This window comes from Rhincodon typus, chromosome 11 (assembly GCF_021869965.1).
Source record: "Rhincodon typus isolate 14 chromosome 11, sRhiTyp1.1, whole genome shotgun sequence".
NCBI classification, from domain to species: domain Eukaryota; kingdom Metazoa; phylum Chordata; class Chondrichthyes; order Orectolobiformes; family Rhincodontidae; genus Rhincodon; species Rhincodon typus.
This window is the reverse complement of record NC_063342.1, coordinates 27,692,167-27,712,263: the sequence shown is the minus strand read 5'-3', so window position 1 is coordinate 27,712,263 and position 20,097 is coordinate 27,692,167. Positions and strand designations below refer to the sequence as shown.

General features: G+C 38.8%; 1 protein-coding gene across 1 annotated transcript in view; it reads left to right on the top strand.

Moving 5' to 3' along the window:
- senp7 (SUMO specific peptidase 7) overlaps nt 1-17,078 on the top strand; it is a 37,428-nt gene extending 20,350 nt beyond the window's left edge. Inside the window, exons 9-15 of the mRNA XM_048602742.1 lie at nt 590-682; nt 1,143-1,357; nt 2,017-2,072; nt 5,354-5,409; nt 12,108-12,176; nt 14,357-14,507; nt 16,738-17,078. Coding sequence (XP_048458699.1) covers nt 590-682; nt 1,143-1,357; nt 2,017-2,072; nt 5,354-5,409; nt 12,108-12,176; nt 14,357-14,507; nt 16,738-16,878 — 781 coding nt within the window. The 3' untranslated portion in view covers nt 16,879-17,078. The remainder of the gene's footprint in view (nt 1-589; nt 683-1,142; nt 1,358-2,016; nt 2,073-5,353; nt 5,410-12,107; nt 12,177-14,356; nt 14,508-16,737) is intronic.
- Nucleotides 17,079-20,097: the final 3,019 nt, after the last annotated feature.

The window sequence follows — 20,097 nt, the reverse complement described above, 5'->3', positions numbered from 1 at the left end:
ATTGCTGTTTCTTGTAACATTATAAGCCTTTTTTAATCTAATGCCATTATTAAACTACTTTCTAGTAAGGAATTGAAGGATCTTTCTTGTTGAACTTATTGTTTTCTAATGGAATGGATTTTTGTTCAGCATTTTGAATTGTTTCTTTAAATATTCCTGACTTCTAATTTACCACAATGCCCTTTACTCTATTCAGTCAACTTTTATCCAGCGCTCTCTCCTCTGAACCCTTGTATTAACTGTTGGCAAAATGCTTTGTTTAAGATTCAAAATATTTTCGTTTTTTAATTATCTAGCGATTCTGTTGGTTATAGTTGTATGTTAATTTTGAGAAAAAGTTATTTCTCAAAATTGTGGTTTTGTCACTTAGGGTAATGCCAATAGACTGATTGTTCGTTTTTAGCATGCCTGCCATGAGAATTATTTTGGACATCCAGCATTGCTTTCTCTTTAAAGTAGTTAACTGGGTATACTTTAAAGATTAAATTGTTATTCTATTGTTTTCTTTTGAGTGCAGTGTTTATTTGGTTGCTGATTTGCACTCATTTACCAACTCAGATTAAAAGCACATACTATATTGCCCTTGTAGAATACAGCACAAGAGACACCAGCGCGTGAGAACATGGACGCGACATGTGGATATCTTTACAAAGGATTTTATATTTGTGCCTGTTAATGAAGAGTAAGTGTTCTTTGCGTAATCTGTTGCAGATGACTCTACTGGGATAAATTAAAGCCATTTATTTGAGTAGAACCTGAAACCTGGCTAAACTGAAGCTGATTCTGCTAATTGACTGATTCTAACTTGTATGGTTCTTGTATGAGCTGTTTAAAGTAAGGCAATTGAAACTATTCGTGGTAGGAATGATTCATTAAGATTCGTCATATGTTCATGCATCCGTTTCATGTGGTAGGCCTGGAGGCTACCTAATACTCAGAAGCAACAGTAAACATTTGCTGTGCTTAAGAGGTACCTGCAGCATATTATCTTCACTTGAGCCTAAGACTAAAATTGGCACTTTGACCAGATCCAAAGTAAAGACTGTGGGGAGTTCTATAAAGTAAACTATTGTTAACTTTGGACGGGGAAATATCAGTAAGGTCATACATGTTAACGTGTTAAATGGCATATTTGCTTGCAGGTCACATTGGTATCTTGCTGTTATTTGTTTTCCTGCGTTAGACAAAATAGTTTATGAAACTGATGTTACTACTGAAACAAAGGCAAACAAATTACTTCCAAATCCATCTTGCACAAACTTATCTAGTGATGAAAAAACAAGTAAAGAACAAGGGTCATCATCTGATGAATCTGATGGAAATACCACTCAGAGTTCACTGTCACAGGATTCAACAAGTAAGTGCTTGCTTTTAAATTGGATATATATTCCTGTGTATTAAACATCTATTATTTCATGATTTATCAAAAACAGTACTTTGTATAGCAATCTTGCTGTGAGAAAAGTGTAGGTTTAAAGGATGATCTCAAAGGATAAATTCAGTAGCTTTCTTTTGAGATCTTGTAATGTTTGACTTTTAGCAATGAAATAAGAAGTTACTTGAAATCCAAATGCAGTAAATTAATTTTACCAAAGCCTCAGAACTTCTCACTGTTTAGATTTGATTTTTTTCAATAACAAATGTAATATTGTAACATATTTTAAAACCCTTCAAGCTTTCTTTCTGGTGTTTCAGTATAGCATTTTAAGGATGTCAAAAAATGTAGTTAGACGTGTTTGCTACCTCAGTTACAAATGAAAGCTCAAACTACCACCGTCTCAAGCCAGCAGGGAGTTTTGATGTCCCAAGAATCAGTAATACAAAGGAAACTTTTTTTATTCATTGTGATTTTCTGATCTGCAGATGATATCTAGTAGTTTTGAACAGATTTGCAATTATTTACTGCAATGCAATGATCCTTAATGAACGTATCAATGCACAGTAATTTGGATTGATATGAATTAGCAAATCAAATGCAGCATTGTGATGGTAAGACCACATTTTGTTCTCTTGCAGATACAAACTCTAGCAATGTTTCTTGTATAACTTCGGTGTCCAGCTCTAGGATGCAGGTAAATGACACAATAACTAGCTTACCTTCTTAACAGGGAATCCGCCATGCTCAGCTAGTCTGATCTACATGTGACTTCAGAGCCACAGCAATATTGTTGACTCTCAACCGCCCTATGAAATGGTTTAGCAAGCCATTGTCTCAACAAAGAATGAAACTGTACAGGCCACAAGGCATCAACACATGCATCAAAAAAGTCAACAGTACAAACAGTTCTATTGACCCTCAAGTCCTCCTTGCTAACATTTGGGGGCTACTGCCAAAATTGGAAGAGACTAGTCCAGCAACAGCTTGACGTAGTCATAATCAAGGAATCATGCCTTAATGGCAATGAAACAGATATACCATCACTATCCCTGGATATATCTTGTCCCAATGGCAGGACAGACCCAGCAGAGGTGGCGGCACCTTGGTACACAGTCGGGAGGGAGTTGCCCTGGGAGTTATCAATATTGACCCCGGACCTCATGAAGTCTCATGGCTTCAGGTTACACATGGGCAAGGAAACCTCCTGCTGATTATCATGTACCATCCGTGGAGGAAGCACTGAGGGTGGCAAAGGGGCAAAATCCACTCTGGATGTGGGAAGTCATACCTGGCACATAGGAAGATGGTTGTGTTGTGATCGGTCAGTCACTCATTCCCCAGAGACTTGTACAGGAGTTCCTCAGTGTAGTATCCTAGGCCCAACTATCTTCAGATGCTTCATCAATGACCTTCCCTCCATCATAAGGTCAGAAGAGGGGATGTTTGCTGATGATCGTGCTATGTTCAGTACTATTCGCGACTCCTCAGGTAGTGAAGCAGTCCATGTTCAAATGCAACAAGAGAAAAGTGGTATGGAAAAGCCAGGTAACTATAGACTGGTGAGCCTGACATCAAAGGTTAATAAGTTGTTAGAGGGGATTCTGAGGGACAGGATTTCCATGTGTTTGGAAAGGCAAGCACTGATCAGGGATAGTCAGTGGCTTCGTGTGTGGGAAATCGTGTCTCACTAACTTGATTAAGTTGTTTGAAAAGGTGATGAAGAAGATTGCTGAAAGCAGAGAGGTAGACAGTGTATGTGGACTTCTGCAAGATGTTTGACAAGGTTCTACATGGTAGACTGGTGGGGAAGGTTAGATCACGTGGAATCCAGGGGGGGCTAGCCAATTGGAGGGTGGTGGTAGAAGATTGTTGTTCAGACTGGAGGCCTGTGATCATTGATGTGCCGCACGGATTGGTGCTGGGTCCACTGCTTTTCATCATTTATATAAGTGATTTGTGGATATAGGAGGTATAGTTAGTAAGTCTGCAGAGGGCACCAAAATTGGTGTAGTCAGTGCGCAGTGAGGAAGATTATCTCAGTACGAGGGGATCTTGATCAGATCAGTCAATGAGCCGAGGAGTGGTAGATAGAGTTTAATTTAGATAAATGTGAGGTGTTGCATTTTTTTTGTAAGATGAACCAGGACTGGAGTTATACAGTTAATTATAGGGCCCTGGGGAGTGTTGCCAAACGAAGATACCTAGGGTTGCAGGTGCATAGTTCTAGAAAGCGGAGTCGCATGTAGACAGGATGGTGGAAAAGGTGTTTAGCATGCCTGCCTTTATTGGTTAGTGCATGGAGTATCGGAGTTAGGACGTGTTGCAGTTGTACAGTATATAGGTGAGGCCACTTTTTAGAATGCTACATTCAATTCTAGTCTCCCTGCTTTAGAAAAGATGTTGTTAAACTTGAGGGGGTGCAGAAAAGATTTACAAGGATGTTGCCAGGATTGGAGGGTTTGGGCTATAGGGAGAGGCTGAATAGGCTGGGGCTATTTTCCCTGGAGCATCAGAGGCTAAGGGGTGACCTTATTAGAGGTTTATAAAATCATTTAGGGGCATGGATAAGGTGAATAGCCAAGATCTTTTTTCTAGGGTGGTGGAATTCAAAACTAGAAGGTATACAGGTTTATGGTGAGAGGGGAAAGATTTAAAAGGGACCTGGGGGCAACTTTTTTGTGCAGAGGGTGCTGTGTGTATGGAATGAGCTGCAGGTGGAGGTGGGTAAAATTGCAATGCTTAAAAGGCATCTGGATGGGTACATGAATAGGAAGAGTTTAGAGGGATATGGGCCAAATGGGACTAGGTCACTTCAGGATATCTGATCGGTGCGGACAAGTTGGACCAAAGGGTCTCTTTACATGTTGTATAAATCTGAGTCTATTTGCACAACATCCAGGCTTGGGTTGGCAAGTAAAAAGTAATATTCACATCTCACAAATACCAGGCAATGACCATTTCCATTAAGAGACAATCTAACCACCACCTCTTGTCAGTCAATGGTATTACCATGCTGAATCTCCCATTATCAACATCCTTGGGGTTAACATTGACCAGACCTCCACTGGACTCGCCACATAAACACATTATCTACAAGAGCAGGTCAGAGGCTACAATACCGCAACAGAAATAGAAATTGCTGTGCTCAGCAAGCCTTTCAGCATCTGTGGAGAGAAATCAGAGTTAATGTTTTGGGTTGAGTGACCCTTCCTCAGCTAGGAATACTATGGTGAGTAACTCACGTTCTGAATCCTCAAAACCTGTCCACCATCTTTAAGGCACAAGTCAGGAGTGTGATGGAATACTCCCACTTCCCCGGATGGGTGCAGCTCCAACAAAACTCAAGCTTGACACTACCAAAGGAGAGCTGCAAATCTGCTCCCAGTCCCAGGGTACTGAACAAAGCTTCAGAACTTCAACTCATTCACCTTTCAAGGCTGAAGATGTTAGAGGCATACGAGGCATAAAAATGATTTAAGGAGTTGTTAAGCCAGAACACATTTTACCCAATATAGTGACTGGGATAATATGATACAAGCACAGATTAAAGACAAACTCAGAACTTTTGCTTGGAAGCATTTATTGACGTTTGATCTTTAGAATTGGTGCCATTTAAATTTTGGGATTATTACACAAAAGGCAGATTAGGAGACTACAGGTTTCTATGAGGTGAATGATTCCGGTTTTATCTAAGCAGTAAGCTCTAGCGTTGTTTACAATAATAATTTTCAAGGAGAATGATGAAAACAAAGCTTGGCTTTAACTTAAAAACCATCACAATGTAAATACAAACTTTTGCATTGCTTTTTCTGTCGAGCCCTATCCCTCTCCTAATTAATTGTTTTCTGGTTGAGATTAGTTAATTTTGCATAAACTCAGATTGAAATTTCATGACTGACTTTACATTTGTATTTACCAGCTGACAATCAGAGTTGGAATGCAGTTTTATTTACGATTATATGTAATTTCTTACAGGGATGTATAAAGGCACCCATCAACCTACATCAACAAAAATTAAGGATACTCAAACAGTAAGTAACATTGAAATTAGTACTCTACTAATTTAAGTAATTTCTAAATTGATTTGATTCCAAACATTGTTACAAGGTTGATTACTTCATTTTGGAAATAATTAGGAATGGCTTCCCTCATGTGTCCGTGTATGACTCCAGAAGTGAAGATTATTCAGGCAACATCTTTTGTGTATTCCACCCTTCTTTCTCTCTCAGAAAAAGGCAAATACATCCTGGCTGTCTGTCTTCTCCTTTCCTCCCACTTTGTTTTCTTAGCATGTGGTTTGTATGATTTAATTTCAGAAACCAGAGTCAAACAGTGATACTTGGTATATTGGTCTGATTACATGGTGGTGATCAAACTTTCATAGCTGCTAAGGGCTTGTGTTTCACCAAATTTGTAGTGGGGCACATAACAAAAGGTAGTTGAATGAAGGTGTAAAGGGTGAAGAATGAAAGTGTTGTTGTTGAAATGTAATTGAGAATAGCAGACTCATCATCAACAGTTGCCATCCGAAAAAATAGGGACAGGGGCTATCTTCACATACTGATGAATTTGGTGGTGAGTCTGGAAGGTTGTAGAGCAGATAATCAAATGAATGTTTAAAGAAAATAAGAGCTGCCCTTCAGGGTTGCTGTGCTAGTCAATCTGATAGAATTGAAGTAAACCATCAGCCACAAACAACCTTTCAGACTGTTTCCATATCCAGCGTTCCCTCTAATTTTTCTTCCCAGCTGTGCAGGTTTCCTAGACCAGTGCATGGCAGTGACTTTCAGAACCAGAAGTCAATGCCGCGATCAGCATGCCAACATTGATTGCCGTGTGCAGAACGTTGGAGCGGCTGTGTGAGCATACAGCTGTGCTGTTTAGAGGGAACAATGCTGATATTCCTTAATACGCAAAAATATCTCTCGACCTGGGTTTTGATATATCTGTTAACTAAGCATCCACAGCTTGCTAGTGTAAAGAATTCCACAACTGTTTGGATGAAGGACTTCTTCCTCCTGTCAGACTTAAATGGCCTACCTTGTCAATCATGACACCTTGTTCTGGTTTTCCCAGACAAAATGTACAGCATTTAGCCTTCCAAGACCCTTAATGAATCTCAAAAGTTTCAATTAGTTTTAAGGGTCATTCTTCTGAACCCTGAGGGAATATGGGCCTGATCTACTCAACTTCTCCTCCGTGGACAATTCCCTCATCCCAGTCTGTTTGCACTCTTTCTAAGGCAAAAATATATTTCTCTTGGTAAGATGACCCTCAAGTGTGGTCTAACTCTATTCATAAGAATCATACAGTTCCAGAGAGGCCCTTTTGGGGCCTACACTAGTTCCATTTTCCCATACTAGGCCCATAGCCTTGAATGTTATGACACATGAACTGGTCATCCATGTACTTTTAAAAGTTGATATTTCCTGCCTCAACTACTTTCCCAGGCAGCACATTCCAGACCCCAGAGAATCTCTGTGAAGAAAGATTTTCCTCAAGTCCCCCTTAACCTCCTGCCTTTCACATTAAAACTATACGCCCTTGTTATTGACCCTTTGAATAAGAGGCACATTTACTTTGCATCCACCCTATCCATGCCCTTCATAATCTTACGCACCTCTACCACGCACCCCCCCCCCCCCATCCCCCAGAAACCTTCTCTGCTCCAAAGAAAACAACTTGAGTTTACCCACCCTCTCTAACTGAAACGCTGTGTCCTAGGCAATGTTCTAGGATGTTGCATCCCTTCAGTTCCATCACATCTTTCCTATAGTGTGGATACCAGAATTGAAAATGTATTACTGTAGTAAAACGTTTTTGCTCTTACAGTATAAAAATATTTTTAGCTGCAATGGACACTCAAAGCTTTAGATTGAAGGCATCAGGTGGTATGGGGCAAAAAAAGGAATATGACATTAAGATAGAATATCTATCCATGGTGATATTGAATGGTAGAACAGGGTCAAAGGGCTGAATATCCTATAACTGTCCCTAGATTCCATGCTAGCTCCTTACAGAAATGTAGGTAGCAGAAAATCTTAACACTTTGTGGGAATGGAGATGTGGAGGGATTGAATTTTTATTGTGAAAAACAGTTGCAGCTAGAATATCAGAAACGCTCAACAGGTGGCAAGAGCATTGGAAGAGTCAGCAGTACTCAAGAAGCTTGACACCATCCAGGACAATGCAGCCCATTTGATTGGCACTACGTCCACAGACATTCACTCCCCCCACCACCGACGCTCAGTAGCAGCAGTGTGTACTGTCTACAAGATGCACTGCAGAAATTCACCAAAGATCCTCAGACAGCACTTTGCAAACCCACGACCATTTCCTAGAAAGTCAAGGGCAGTACATACATGGGAAGACCACCACCCTCCAGTTTTCCTCCAAACCACTCTCAATCCTGACTTGGAAATATATTGGCATTCCTGCACTGTGCTGGGTCAAAATCCTGGAATTTCCTCCCTAATGGCATTGTGAGTCAACCCACAGCAGATGGACTGCAGTGGTTCAAGAAGACTGCTCCATCTTCACAAGGGCAACTAGTGTGGATTCTAGGGACCGTTGTAGGATATCTGGCCCTTCAACCCTGCTCTGCCATTAAGTATGACCATGGCTGAAGCTCTATCTTTAGACAGCCAGTGATGCCCACATCTCACAAATAAATTTTAAAAAAGTCATGAATACAGATGAGAAGAGACTGAATGAATAAGGGAGAAAAGGAAAATAAAATGAGTCAGGATGGGAAGAAGCTCATTCTGTAGGGCAAAAACAGAGATGTGCAGTGCTTCTAGTAGGGGAATCCTGTTTGTGGATCTTGTGAAGCAAAATAGAGGGAGGGCTACGTACAGCTGAAAGATGTAAGTTGGAGATCATGCAGCAATACTAACTAGAAGAAATTAAGCAACTCATAAGAACCCAGAAAGCAATAGGTCGGTGTTCAGTGGTGAAGAAGAGGTGTCTGTGAGTTGAGTTCATCCTCTGCCAGGTAGGGAAGAGTAAAGGGAGTAGCTGGTTAGGAACTGACATCCATAGCAGTGCCTGATGACAGTCACTTTGTTCTTCCTGGTATTTTAATGGAGGAAATTGCTGCTCATCTGGTATTAAATATTGGACAAGTTGTGTGACATTTGGAGACAATCAAGGTATTAAGAGATGGTGGTACATACAGACTTTGATGCCTTTGGTGTGCATGTGGAACCTTGTATTTCCGGACGATTTTGATGAGGAGCAGCATGCATTTGAGAAACAGGAAGATGCCATGGGATAGATTTTGGGGTGGAAAAGACCACAGGCAATGGTGTGGGAGCAGGTTGAGAAGACATTGCAATTGATTCTCTGGCTACAATTAAATCAGAATGGATACTGGAGGCGGAGAATGATGTGGTCAGTCATGTCCACGGATCTATCGGGTCGAAAAAGCTAAATGTTGATAACTGCTTTTGCAGCCACTTAGGATGTGATTTGTGACTTTGATCAAATCTGTTTCAACACTGTAACAAAGTAGACTGCTTGGTTTACTTAACAATTTGCTAAACTTGAGGTCAGTAACACTTCCTTGTTCCCTAATCTCCACTTAGAGACGTACTATTGCATATGTTTCCCTCCAATTTATGCATGATCCTAACATTGTTTTATGTATTGAAGCCACTACTTATTTGCAATTTGTTGGCGATACATCACTATCCTTTCATTGTGCTGGTTTAAAATGCTGGAGTTTGTAATAAAATTAATGTAGGAGTGATATCATTGTCAGGAATGGAAAGCTTCAAATAAACAATTACTTTCTCAGAACAGCTGAGAATGGGCAACACGTGAATATTATTTTGAAATAAAGAAGCAACTACCGTTCCTGGGCAGGATACATTGCCGGAGCTATTGCCAAAAAAGCAAAACATAGCTGTTTAGGGATTGGAGGGAGAAGAATCTGTGCTCTCTAAATGTACTACTTAATGGTTTGCAAGTCATCCAACAGGGTGACTTGATAAGGTACCAGGGAAAATAAGTATTTGCATGAACATTGTTATGAAATCCAGTTTGTGTTGTAGAATATATTCCTGAAACTAGAAGCTATAACTTTTGGGTTGGAGTTGAATGAGTTTTACAAAAGAATTGGTGAAAAGACGCACTTGAATCAGAGTTATAACTCCAAAATGTTCTGGGTTTATTACACTTGAACTTGTTTATCTTGCGAAGACAGAATGATTAGTGAATACACTTGAATGATGAGTGATCCGTCTCTAAGCTTGTAATGGAATCAGGAAGTCTAGTGAAAGGGTTGTAAAACTCTAAGTAGGTGACAAAATCAGAGTTTAGTTGAAGGTAGACTAATCTCGTTACATAAACAAAATACTGTGGATGCTGAAAATTTGAAATAAGGATAAGAAATGCAGTATTTTCCAGAATATTTTGTAGATTCTTTGCTTATGTTCCTGAGTCAATCCCAAAGCATGCCTCAGTGTCTGAGGCAGGATGTTGGAGTTCTTTTAACTAATTTATCTGTGTGTTTGCTGAGAGAAGCAAGCTGTTCTGAATGAAGTGGTTGCAGATTCTTGGTCTTTTCTATGCTACAGCTTAATGCTTGGAGAGCTAAAGGAAATTAGTTAGGTCTGCATTTAAGCAGAGAAAATACTAACTTTAGTTTTCACAGTTCAGATCGTGCGTAGGGTCTTGAGCTCCATTTGCATTTCATAGAAACGTAGAACTTCGGAGCAGGCATATGCCTTTTGACCCTTGAAGCTCTCCACCATTCAATAAGTTCATTGCTGACCTGGTTATGGTCTCATCTTTATTTTCCTGTCTGCAGCATATAAGCTTTTGACTCCCTTGTCTAGCAAAAATCTGTCAAACTCAGCCTTAAATAGATGTAAAGATCCAGCCTCCATTGCCTTCTGGGAAAAGAGTTTCTCATTTTAATGACATTCTGAGGAGGGGTGGAGAGAAACAAATCTACTCACTCCAGTTTTATAAAGGAGACCTCACTCTTTATGTGCCCTACTTTTGGACTCTTTACCCCCTCCCCCACCCCCAAACAAGAGAAGCCACCTCCAGTATCTACCCTATCCAGGTACCTTCAAAATCTTGTACGTTTTAATAAAGATAACTGCTCATTCTTCCAACAGTAATTTTCAAAGAGAATAACCTTAATCTTTACAACCTTTCTTCATGAGAAAAGCCCTTCATTCCAAAAATGAGTTGAGTGAACTGTCTCTATAATCTTTCTCTAAGTAGATTAAACCTGTAGAATACTCCACATCTGGGTTCTGCAGCACACTATATAGCTGCAGTAAACCTTCCCTACTTTTATATTCCACTCCCTTTGTAATAAACAACGGTATTCAATTTGCCTTCCTTATATCTTGCCATATCTGCACACTCACTTTGAGATTCATTTATCAGGATATCCAAGTCCAGTTGGAGTATAGACTTCTGCAGTCTTTCTCCATTTAAATAGTGTACTGTTTTTCCTGCCAAGAATGGATAAGTTTATATTTCTTCACATTTTGACCACATTATATTCCGTCTGCCAATCTTTTTTAATGATGTAAAAGCATTTGGCAGATCCGTTCTGGTTTGTAGCTTGTGGAAGAAATCTCCAGTGGTCCTCAGATTTGTGGCAGCAAACGACTAGCAGACTTGGCTACTGTGAGAAACTGAGAAAGCAATTGGGTATCTCCTAGCAACCCGAACAAGGAGAAGAGGCATCAACCTTTGTGAGAATCAGGGTGGAAGGTCAGTTAGCCAAAAAATATTAATGGAATCCTACCTCAGAGAAATATGGAACACTGAGGAAAAGTGAATTCCGGAAAGCTGTGGCATATCTATTGGGTTAGTTTTAAGTCCCTTTTAAGTGAATGGGCCTTCAAGAATTCTGGGAGGGTAATAGCAAGTAGAACTGAGTTCATAGAACATGTAATTGTTTACTGTAAGGTTTTTATTAAACATTCTTTTGATACACTAGATAATTTTGTTTCTGTTTAGAAATGTGAAATTTCAAAGCATTGCTCTACCATTTAATTGCTGGGTGTTTGGATTTCTTTCTTAAATGTTGACGGTCCATGACAGGATCGCAACAACATATTTGAAACAAAACTGCTGGGAAGCAAATTAACATTTTACCAGTTATTTTGGTTTGTGTTGGTAACACATGGTAGATGTGTTATCTGTGTGTATGCTACATACTAAGCCAGTTTTTAACGTTTTGGTAAACTGCATGAGAGTCTAAAAAGGAATTTACAGTTTTGCAGTGAACGGCAAAGCAAACAAATACATCTTGGGCTAATAGAGTTTGGAAATGTAAGGAAACCTCACTGTAATTGTATTTTTAATTAGGGATTTTTAATCTGCCACAGAATGAGGTTGAGGCCAAAACCTGGTGTTTTCAAGAAGGAGGTAGATTTAGCTCTTGTGGCTAAAAGAATCAAGGGATTTGGGAGGAGGGTAGGATTAGGTGATTTAAGCTCAATGCTCAGCCATGATCATGTTGAATGGCTTATTCTTGCTCATACCTTCCATGTTTCTGTGAAAGAAATTAGTTATAAGACTAAAGCATGAATCCTCTCAGATGTGAGTTGTCAGGCAGTGATTTTAGTTTTGTTGATGGTAGTGGTAGTGAGACTCAGGCCATTCATATCCACCATATTGGTAATTTTAGCCATTCAAAATTAAGCAATCAAACTAAAGTATGAAGTGATAACTGAAATTACTTATTTTTTCTTTTCAGGCCCTGCATTCTTATTATGGATTCACTAAGAGCAGCTTCACAATTACACACAGTGAAGATTTTACGAGAGTGAGTATTAATCAAGTACATTCTTAGTCACTTGGGAGTGCGGATCTTGAGCATTACTGAGAAAAGACACGTTTCATCCAAGATTTTTATGTTGCACTTGTCAGGACAATTCACAGGAATATCAGTATAAAGTGGAACAATATTTTTATATTGAATGTACAAAGCATACTGCTGTTGTAAACACGTAAAAGTGTTCTATCTGTTAGGAGTCATAGAAGTAAGAATTTATTTGAATTAATGGGAATCCTCAAATTATTTATTTTCCTTTACAACTTGTTTGATAAAATGCTTAGGGCATTTAAAAGGCTCATTTAGTTGAAAAAGCTAATTTGCCATTCATTTAGATCTAGAACACAAAGTATAAAACGTGAATAAAATTAAGAAACTGAACTGGACTAGCCATATAAATAGTAAGGCTAAAAGAGCATGTCAGAGGATCAGAATCCTGCAGGAGTAACTAACCTCCTAACTCACCAATGCCTATCCACTGTCTACAGTGCATAAGTCAGAAATGTGATGAAGTATTTCCCACTTGTTTGGATGACTTTAGCTCCAACAACACTCCAGAAGTTTGATATTATCCAGGACAAAGCAACCTGCTTGATTTGGCACCACATCCATAAACATTTACCCCACTCCTCCACCACCAAAGTAAAATAGCAGCAGTGCATGTCATCTGCAAGATGCATTGCAAATATTCACTAAGCCACCTTATTCGGCACCTTCCAAAAACAGAGCGACTACCATCTAGAAGGATGAGGATGGCAAATATGTGGGAAGACCATCTCCTGCAAGTTCCCTAACAAGGCACTCGCCACCCTGACTTACAGATATGTTGCCCTTACTTCAGTGTGATTGGGTCAGAATCCTAGAATTCCCTCACTGACAGTACTGTAGGAGTATCTACAGTAAATGGGCTGCAATAGTTCCAAGAGGCAACTCTCCACTGCCAAACAAAAGGCAGCTATGAATGGGGAATAAATACTGGTCTGACCAGTTACCCTCTCCTCCCATGATTCAATAAAAAATATTGAACCAAGAAGTTGGGTGTTCTTTATCTGTTGTACAAGCTGTTGATGCTTACCAGTGTATGCAGGTATTGGCATTCCTTGACCTTTGATGGCATAAGTATGAACATCCTCCACTTCCATATCTTTGCTGATACCCATCTTTACAGTTCTTCCACATTCTTGACTTCACACCGTCACACTGCTGTCTGACGATTTGTCTCCTGTTTCTATTCATAAGCCAAACATTCCAGCTTAACTTTGACAAGCCCACTGTTATTTTTTTATTGGTTTCCTCCAAATCCTTATGCATGTTCCCCTGCTCTATTTTCCTGGCTGGCTGTCCTTTTTTGAGGCTGAATTTAATCGTGAGTACCTTTTTTTAATATCTTGTATTTACCTTCTCCTGAGCTTCAAACCCCACCCTCTCTCTATGCGCATCAATACTGGTAACTCTCACTGTGTGATCATGTGCTGGTTGCATAGGTAACTGTGTCACTCTAACCTCAAACCTACATTCATGCTCCAGTCATTTCATTTCTAATCTGATTTCAGGACTCCTCTCATGCACCATCTTGCATTAACTCAAATTCATTCAAAGTGTCATCACTTAAGGACCACTGGAATTATCATCATCTGTCACTGACCTCTTGAGTATTAGTTGTTAATGCATTGGTTCTCGATTCCTTTCTACAAACTTTACCTTTGTTTTGCCCACTCTGAATTTCCATAGCCTCTCACACTTTGTGGTGTTTTGATTCTAATCTACTTGTTTGCTTCCACTTATTTCCTGTTCAGCATCACGTACTTATCTTTCAGCTTTTCACTTTTGTTGGAGTTTTATTTCCCGTATGCCTCCCTCCACCAATTCCTTGACCTATTTCTTCAACTGTTTTTTCAGTAATTACCTGAATTCTTTTCTGCTTTGTTTCTGTCCCACCCACTTATCCCAGTTGTTTTGTAGTGTATCTTGTGATGTTTTGCTTACATGTTTTTTGATACTATATATATTTTTATATGTTTTGCATATTGCTGGACAATTATAAATTGGTAATAGCGTTGGTTCACTTTGGGTCAGCTACGTACTATTTTAAAATTGTTACTACAGTTCTGCTGTTTTTCAAACATGGTAAATGAAAACTGTTTTGACACACTTCCCATTTTCTTTAATAGATATCTGCAGATTGAGTGGGAAGTGAAAAAAAGAGGACAGCGCAGTTTCACAGCAGAAAACATGAAGGGCTCAGTTCCGAGAGTGCCAAAGCAAGATAACAGCAGTGACTGTGGCATTTACTTATTGCAGTATGTGGAAAGTTTCTTTCAGGTAACGTTTTTTTTCATCAACTGCATGTTGTTTAAGCATTGGAAATAAATTTATGTTGAAGTTTTCAAATTAAGTTTCTGAGGTGCTCAATAAAGAATTACTGATTGAACTGAATATGGAAAAGAAAAGAGTTGTGTTTGAAAAATTTGTGAAATTACAATGTTCAAAACAGGGACATTCCTTTGCATTCCTTTAATGGAACATAACCTCTCCACTAAAGAAATTAAGCAAGTGCTAATTGATAGCAGAGGGCATAAATTTAGAAGACCATTTGTTAACGTTCTTAAAACTATATAGGCAATGAATTTAGTGAGGTGTGTTTGAATATGAACATAATTGTTATGAATATGGCAGCAGAAACCCCTTCAGAAATGGGTGTGTGAAATTGTTCATAATGTTTTGGCAGATTAGCCATACAGTAAATTACTGTACTTGTATGAGCTGTCCACTGTAGTAATTTGTTGCAGGTTGTCGGAGGATGTAGTCCCTTGCAGTTAGTTTTTGGTTGAAATCCTGAAGTTCTATCAGTAATAAATTGATCAGAACTCAGCACGAGAAGTGAATACTATTATCTCTACTTTTTTTTTGAGCATTTCAATGCATTGCATGCAAGCATAGAAAGGCTGTTGTTAAAATGAAAATCTCAAAGAATTTAATGAGATACTGTGGGGTCTTTGGAAACCAGTTTCAATTCCAAAGACACGGCTTATTGTAAAAGGGAGGAATTTAGCGTGAAGGTGCCTTAGAGAGGTTATGGTAAAAGGGAAGAGTAATTATTGTGCAGCTTGGGAATTGGACTGGGTATACTGTTCAAAGTTTCTAGGTATGAATTATGCATTTGCAGCTTGTGAAGGAGTTAGAATGTGAATGTATATGAATCGCGTACCTTTCATGACCATATTTTGCACTGCTGCAAGGATCGGACTGTCACAGTTGACAGTTTCAGGTGAAGGACAGATCAGTTCTGATGATCAAAATGAGGCTATTGTTCCAAAAGGCAACTACCAAAAGGGGGTACTCAAGTCGAATACTTATAGCAGGAAAAGCCACTCAAAATATTACAAATAGTTGAATGTACAGGTTGAAAAGCAACAGATTATGTTCATGGATTAGGAGCATGAAGTATAAAAATGGAAGGCAGTTAAATGCAGTATAAGCTTGGACCATGGCTCTAGGAATGAATATGCTCCTAGTAAGAGATTACAAACAATCAAAATGAATCCTATTATTAATAAAAAGATGAGATCAACAGTGACACAACATAGGAAAAGCAATCTTGAATATTTTCATGGATGTGATGACAACAAATACTTCGGAATGTAGGTCAACTGATATTGAGATTGCTTGTAAAAATCCTAGTAAAAATGCACTTTCTCTAATGGCCCAAGTACACACAATACATGGCACAACATCCACAATTGTGATCAATGTAAACATCGAACCACCTTTGCAGAACAGATCCCTGATGAATTCAGAGCACATCTATAGTGCAACATTGAATCTGGTAGTGACATTTGAAGTTTTTATACTTCGGAAACTACACCAGCACACTGACATGGTTTGTAGAAAGAAGTACAATTTCTTGTGGCCCTCACCGTGGGGACCCCACCTTTTGGTAGAGGTATGTATGCCTTTTGCACCCAAGGCCTTCCCAAACTTCTCTAATTCCCATACATAAATGATGTGGAGCAGAAAGTATGAAAATGGCTTATCTGGCAAAGAAGACTATTTCAGGATTCACAACCCAATTGGCAGCTCCTTGGGGAGACAAAACTCTGGCCTTTGGGGTCTTTCCACGTGACTGATGAGAACATTAGTTATTGGATAGTGATCTACTAGATGCAAATAGATATGTGAGAGATGATCTAAATTAGTGACGTGTATCAAGCTGGTCAACAGAGGAAAGATGATGATGGAAAATGTTTGTCCAAGGTTGCGGAGAGGACAAAGCGGTGCAATGTACCACACTCATTAGGATCTGTTGTAACATTGGGATCACCTCAATTGCAGATGATACTTTACTGATCTTTGGAATGAAATTTTTTTTGGCACTTATTCTGAGCATTATTGAGTTTTTTTGCAGCTTTTAGTATAGCTTTAATGTGTTCAATTTATTAATTGAGTTTCATTTTAAATTCGTATCGAGGAATTAATTTCAGAACACTTTTTATTCTTTCTTTGGCCTGTTTTCTTCTTCGCAAAATTATATTTTTGTTTCCTCTTTCCACAGAAACCCATCACAAATTTTGAATTACCTTTGCAGTTGGATAAATGGTTTCTGCGAGAGGAAGTAAAGAAAAAACGGGAGGAAATACAAGATTTAATTCTGCAGTTACACAGTCAGCAGAGAACACAGTTAGCAGATAGCTAATGAATCTGCACATGAAGGACAAATATTGTACCAGGTCATTTCAAAGCTGCTCATCAAGTACCCACACATCTTGCAAATATGAAGATTTTAAATTCAACTGTAAATTTTGAACTGGCTGACCAATGATGTGTAGCACGTTCAGTTTAAATAGCTCTGTTTATAGTGGTGTACAGTTTAATAAATTATACTGTTTGACTTTTTTGGCTTCTTGCATTTGTTTTTGTTGTCACAGTTAATGGATCAATAATACTTTTTAGTTCCACTGTCCTGGCAATAGTTTAAATACTTGTTCACAAACTGGGGGTACAGGGAGAAGTCAGTGAGGACTCTATTCTGGAAATGAACATTACTTTCAAGTAATGTTAAAACTGCAATGATGCCATTTTAAGGTTCAAGTCTTTAGTTTTAAATCTATGATGACTTTTTCTTTTCGTAACTTGGATCTCTTTCCCTCAAAGAGTGCTTAAAAGAGACCAAGTTAAGTGGTAAACATTTTAACCATGATGCAGACTGAGTAATCACTATCAGAACTCAGCAGGCTTTGCTGGAAGGAACTTTTTGCCATTAAGGTTTTTTTCAAAAAGATGCAGAGAGAATGATTGAAACACATTTATTATTGCTTCTGCAGTTGAGTCCTTTGAGCGGTAGCTTATTGCAAAACGCAAAGTGTCCCAATCTAGTCTTCACAAAATTTAGCTTGCGTTTATGAAAATTGTTGTGCTGCTCTGTCTTTGCAGCATAATGATATTGGAGTAGACCACATCAACCATACATAATCCTACTGGGGTAAATTAAACCTGCCACTTTCAATCCAACTGGAGTAGGTTAAATCTATTCATAGGTGATATAAACATTAAAACTAATATAGAATACATTGCAAATAAAGTCGAGCCATTCAAATTACACATGCTTCTACATCACCACAAAGCTAAGTCATGGAAATATACCATATGACAAAACACAAATTGTTAATTTGTAGAAAGTGCATATAAATGGTAGCTGAATTTTAATGTAGCTAAGTATTGTGTGCATTTTCTTCCAAATATGGAGGCCAGTATTCATTGGAAAATAAATAACGTCTAAATCGGGTAGAGGATCTAGGGTACAGATGCACAAATTGCCAGAAGTAGCAATTCAGATTAACAAAGACAAAAATGTAAACAAAATGCTAGGTTCAATTTTTAAAAAGACATTTTTGATAAAAGCAAAGCTTTGTTGAACTTAAATAAAATCTTGAGTGACCACACTCAACAGTTCTAGTCTCCATATTAGAAAAAAATGAGCCACTGGAATGGATTTTACTTGAATTATACCACAATGAAGAGGTTGGGGCCTCCTTTTCTCTAGCATGGAGAAAGCTGAGGGGTGCTCTGAAAGACATCTTCCATATTATGAAGAAGTTTTAGAGGGTAGACGTGATCGATCATTCCCGGCTAGCATAGGAACTTTGAAGGGAAACCGAATGGCAAGCAGTTTGGTGTAAATAGGATTGAGAGCGGGAGGGTAGGTCTCACAGATTAGATGAACCCAGAATGAATGAAGGTAAGAATCTAGAGCAAGATGAGAATTTATGGTTAGCAGAAGGTCAAATTGAGAGATGCAGCAGAACTAGTTGAATGGGGGGGGTCTTTGGTAAAAATAATGTTTGTGCTCTGTTTGTACTTATTGGAGGTGGAGGGTAAGAGGAATGAATCCTCATGAGATTGATAGTAATGGGGAAAAGAAACATGGAATTATCTTTAAATTCCTGAATTATCCTAGAATGAGAAGTATGTTTGACAGATGATTGAATCTGGCTTTTTAAAAAAGCAGTACTTTTATGGTCTAGTCAGATTTGGAAATCAATGCCTAAACGAGTTATGTGCAATAAATGTCCAATTCTACATTTTTTTAGTACTAAGGGAGCAAGAATGGATTCCACATCTTGAAGGGAAGCTAGGTGGCCAGCAGTTTGGTGTAAATAGGATTGAAATCAGGAAGTGGGTCTTATGCATAAGCTGAGCTCAGAATGCGTGGAGGTAAAAGAGAATGTAGAGAATGATGTGAGTTTATGGTTAGCACAAGGTGAAAGTGAGGGAAGCAGCAAAAAGTAGTTGAATAGATGGTCTTTATTTTGGTAAAGGAAAGTAACTGGGATAAAAGTAATTGTTCAACTGGTAGAGCATTATAAGCAGAGTTGGAGATTGATTGAGCAGATTGATAGCAGCAGAAATATTGCAGGAAATCTTACCCAGGTAATTGGTTCTTGAAATAATTGTAATTTAGGGAGTTGATTTCAAGGACATTGTAGAGCAATTTGGGTTGGAAGGTAGAAGTGAATGGTGACAGTTGCAAGCAAGTAATTGGAGATAGTTGCGATTGGCTACATAGTTAGGCTGTTATTAACTTCTGCAGTCCTTTATTTGACTTGTGTCTATAGATCAATTCCACAAAATTTAGCTTGCGTTTATGAAAATTGTTGTGCTGCTCTGTCTTTGCAGCATAATCATATTGGAGTGGACCACAGCTACCATATATAGAAAGGTCACGAGGTTAACTGTGAATATTGTTAGGAAAGTTTATATGGAAAAAGATTGACAGACCAGTGAACTCAGAAGAAAGTACAATATAAGAAATAGATGCAGGAGTGGGCCATTCAGCCTTACAAGGTGAGTTGTGATGGTATTAGAAGTCACCTGTGTAGAGGCTGATCAAGGAAATTTTCACCAATATCTTGATGCAGCACTTGGCATTATGCTTAGAATGACAGATAAGGAGTGGAGAGAGCCTAAGGTGAAAATTGAAGAAGAGACTACTAATGGTTTGGGTGGAACAAGTGGTGGTAAGGTTAAGAGAATTCAGTAAGAAGTAAGAATTTCATCCATGATCATGAGACAAGTTTCCTTCTAAGCAATGATATCTAATCATTTCCAGCAAACCATTTGTGATTTTTTTTTTAATATCTGCCCTGCCCACCCCTCTGGCACAGTTACTATGGTGTCCTCCAGGATCTATACTTGAACTTCTAAGCAGCTGCATTCTGCCCCTTGGTGACATTATCCAAAAACATACCTGTTTCCACTATGTGAGTTATAGACGCTCAACTTTATCTCCCCGTCCCCTCTGTGCTCTCTTTAAATTGTCGGCCCACTTGTCTGACATCTAGTATCAGATGAATACCAGTTTCCTCCACTTAATTATTACAAAGCTGAAGCATTAACTTTGCTCAAACTCTGTCCC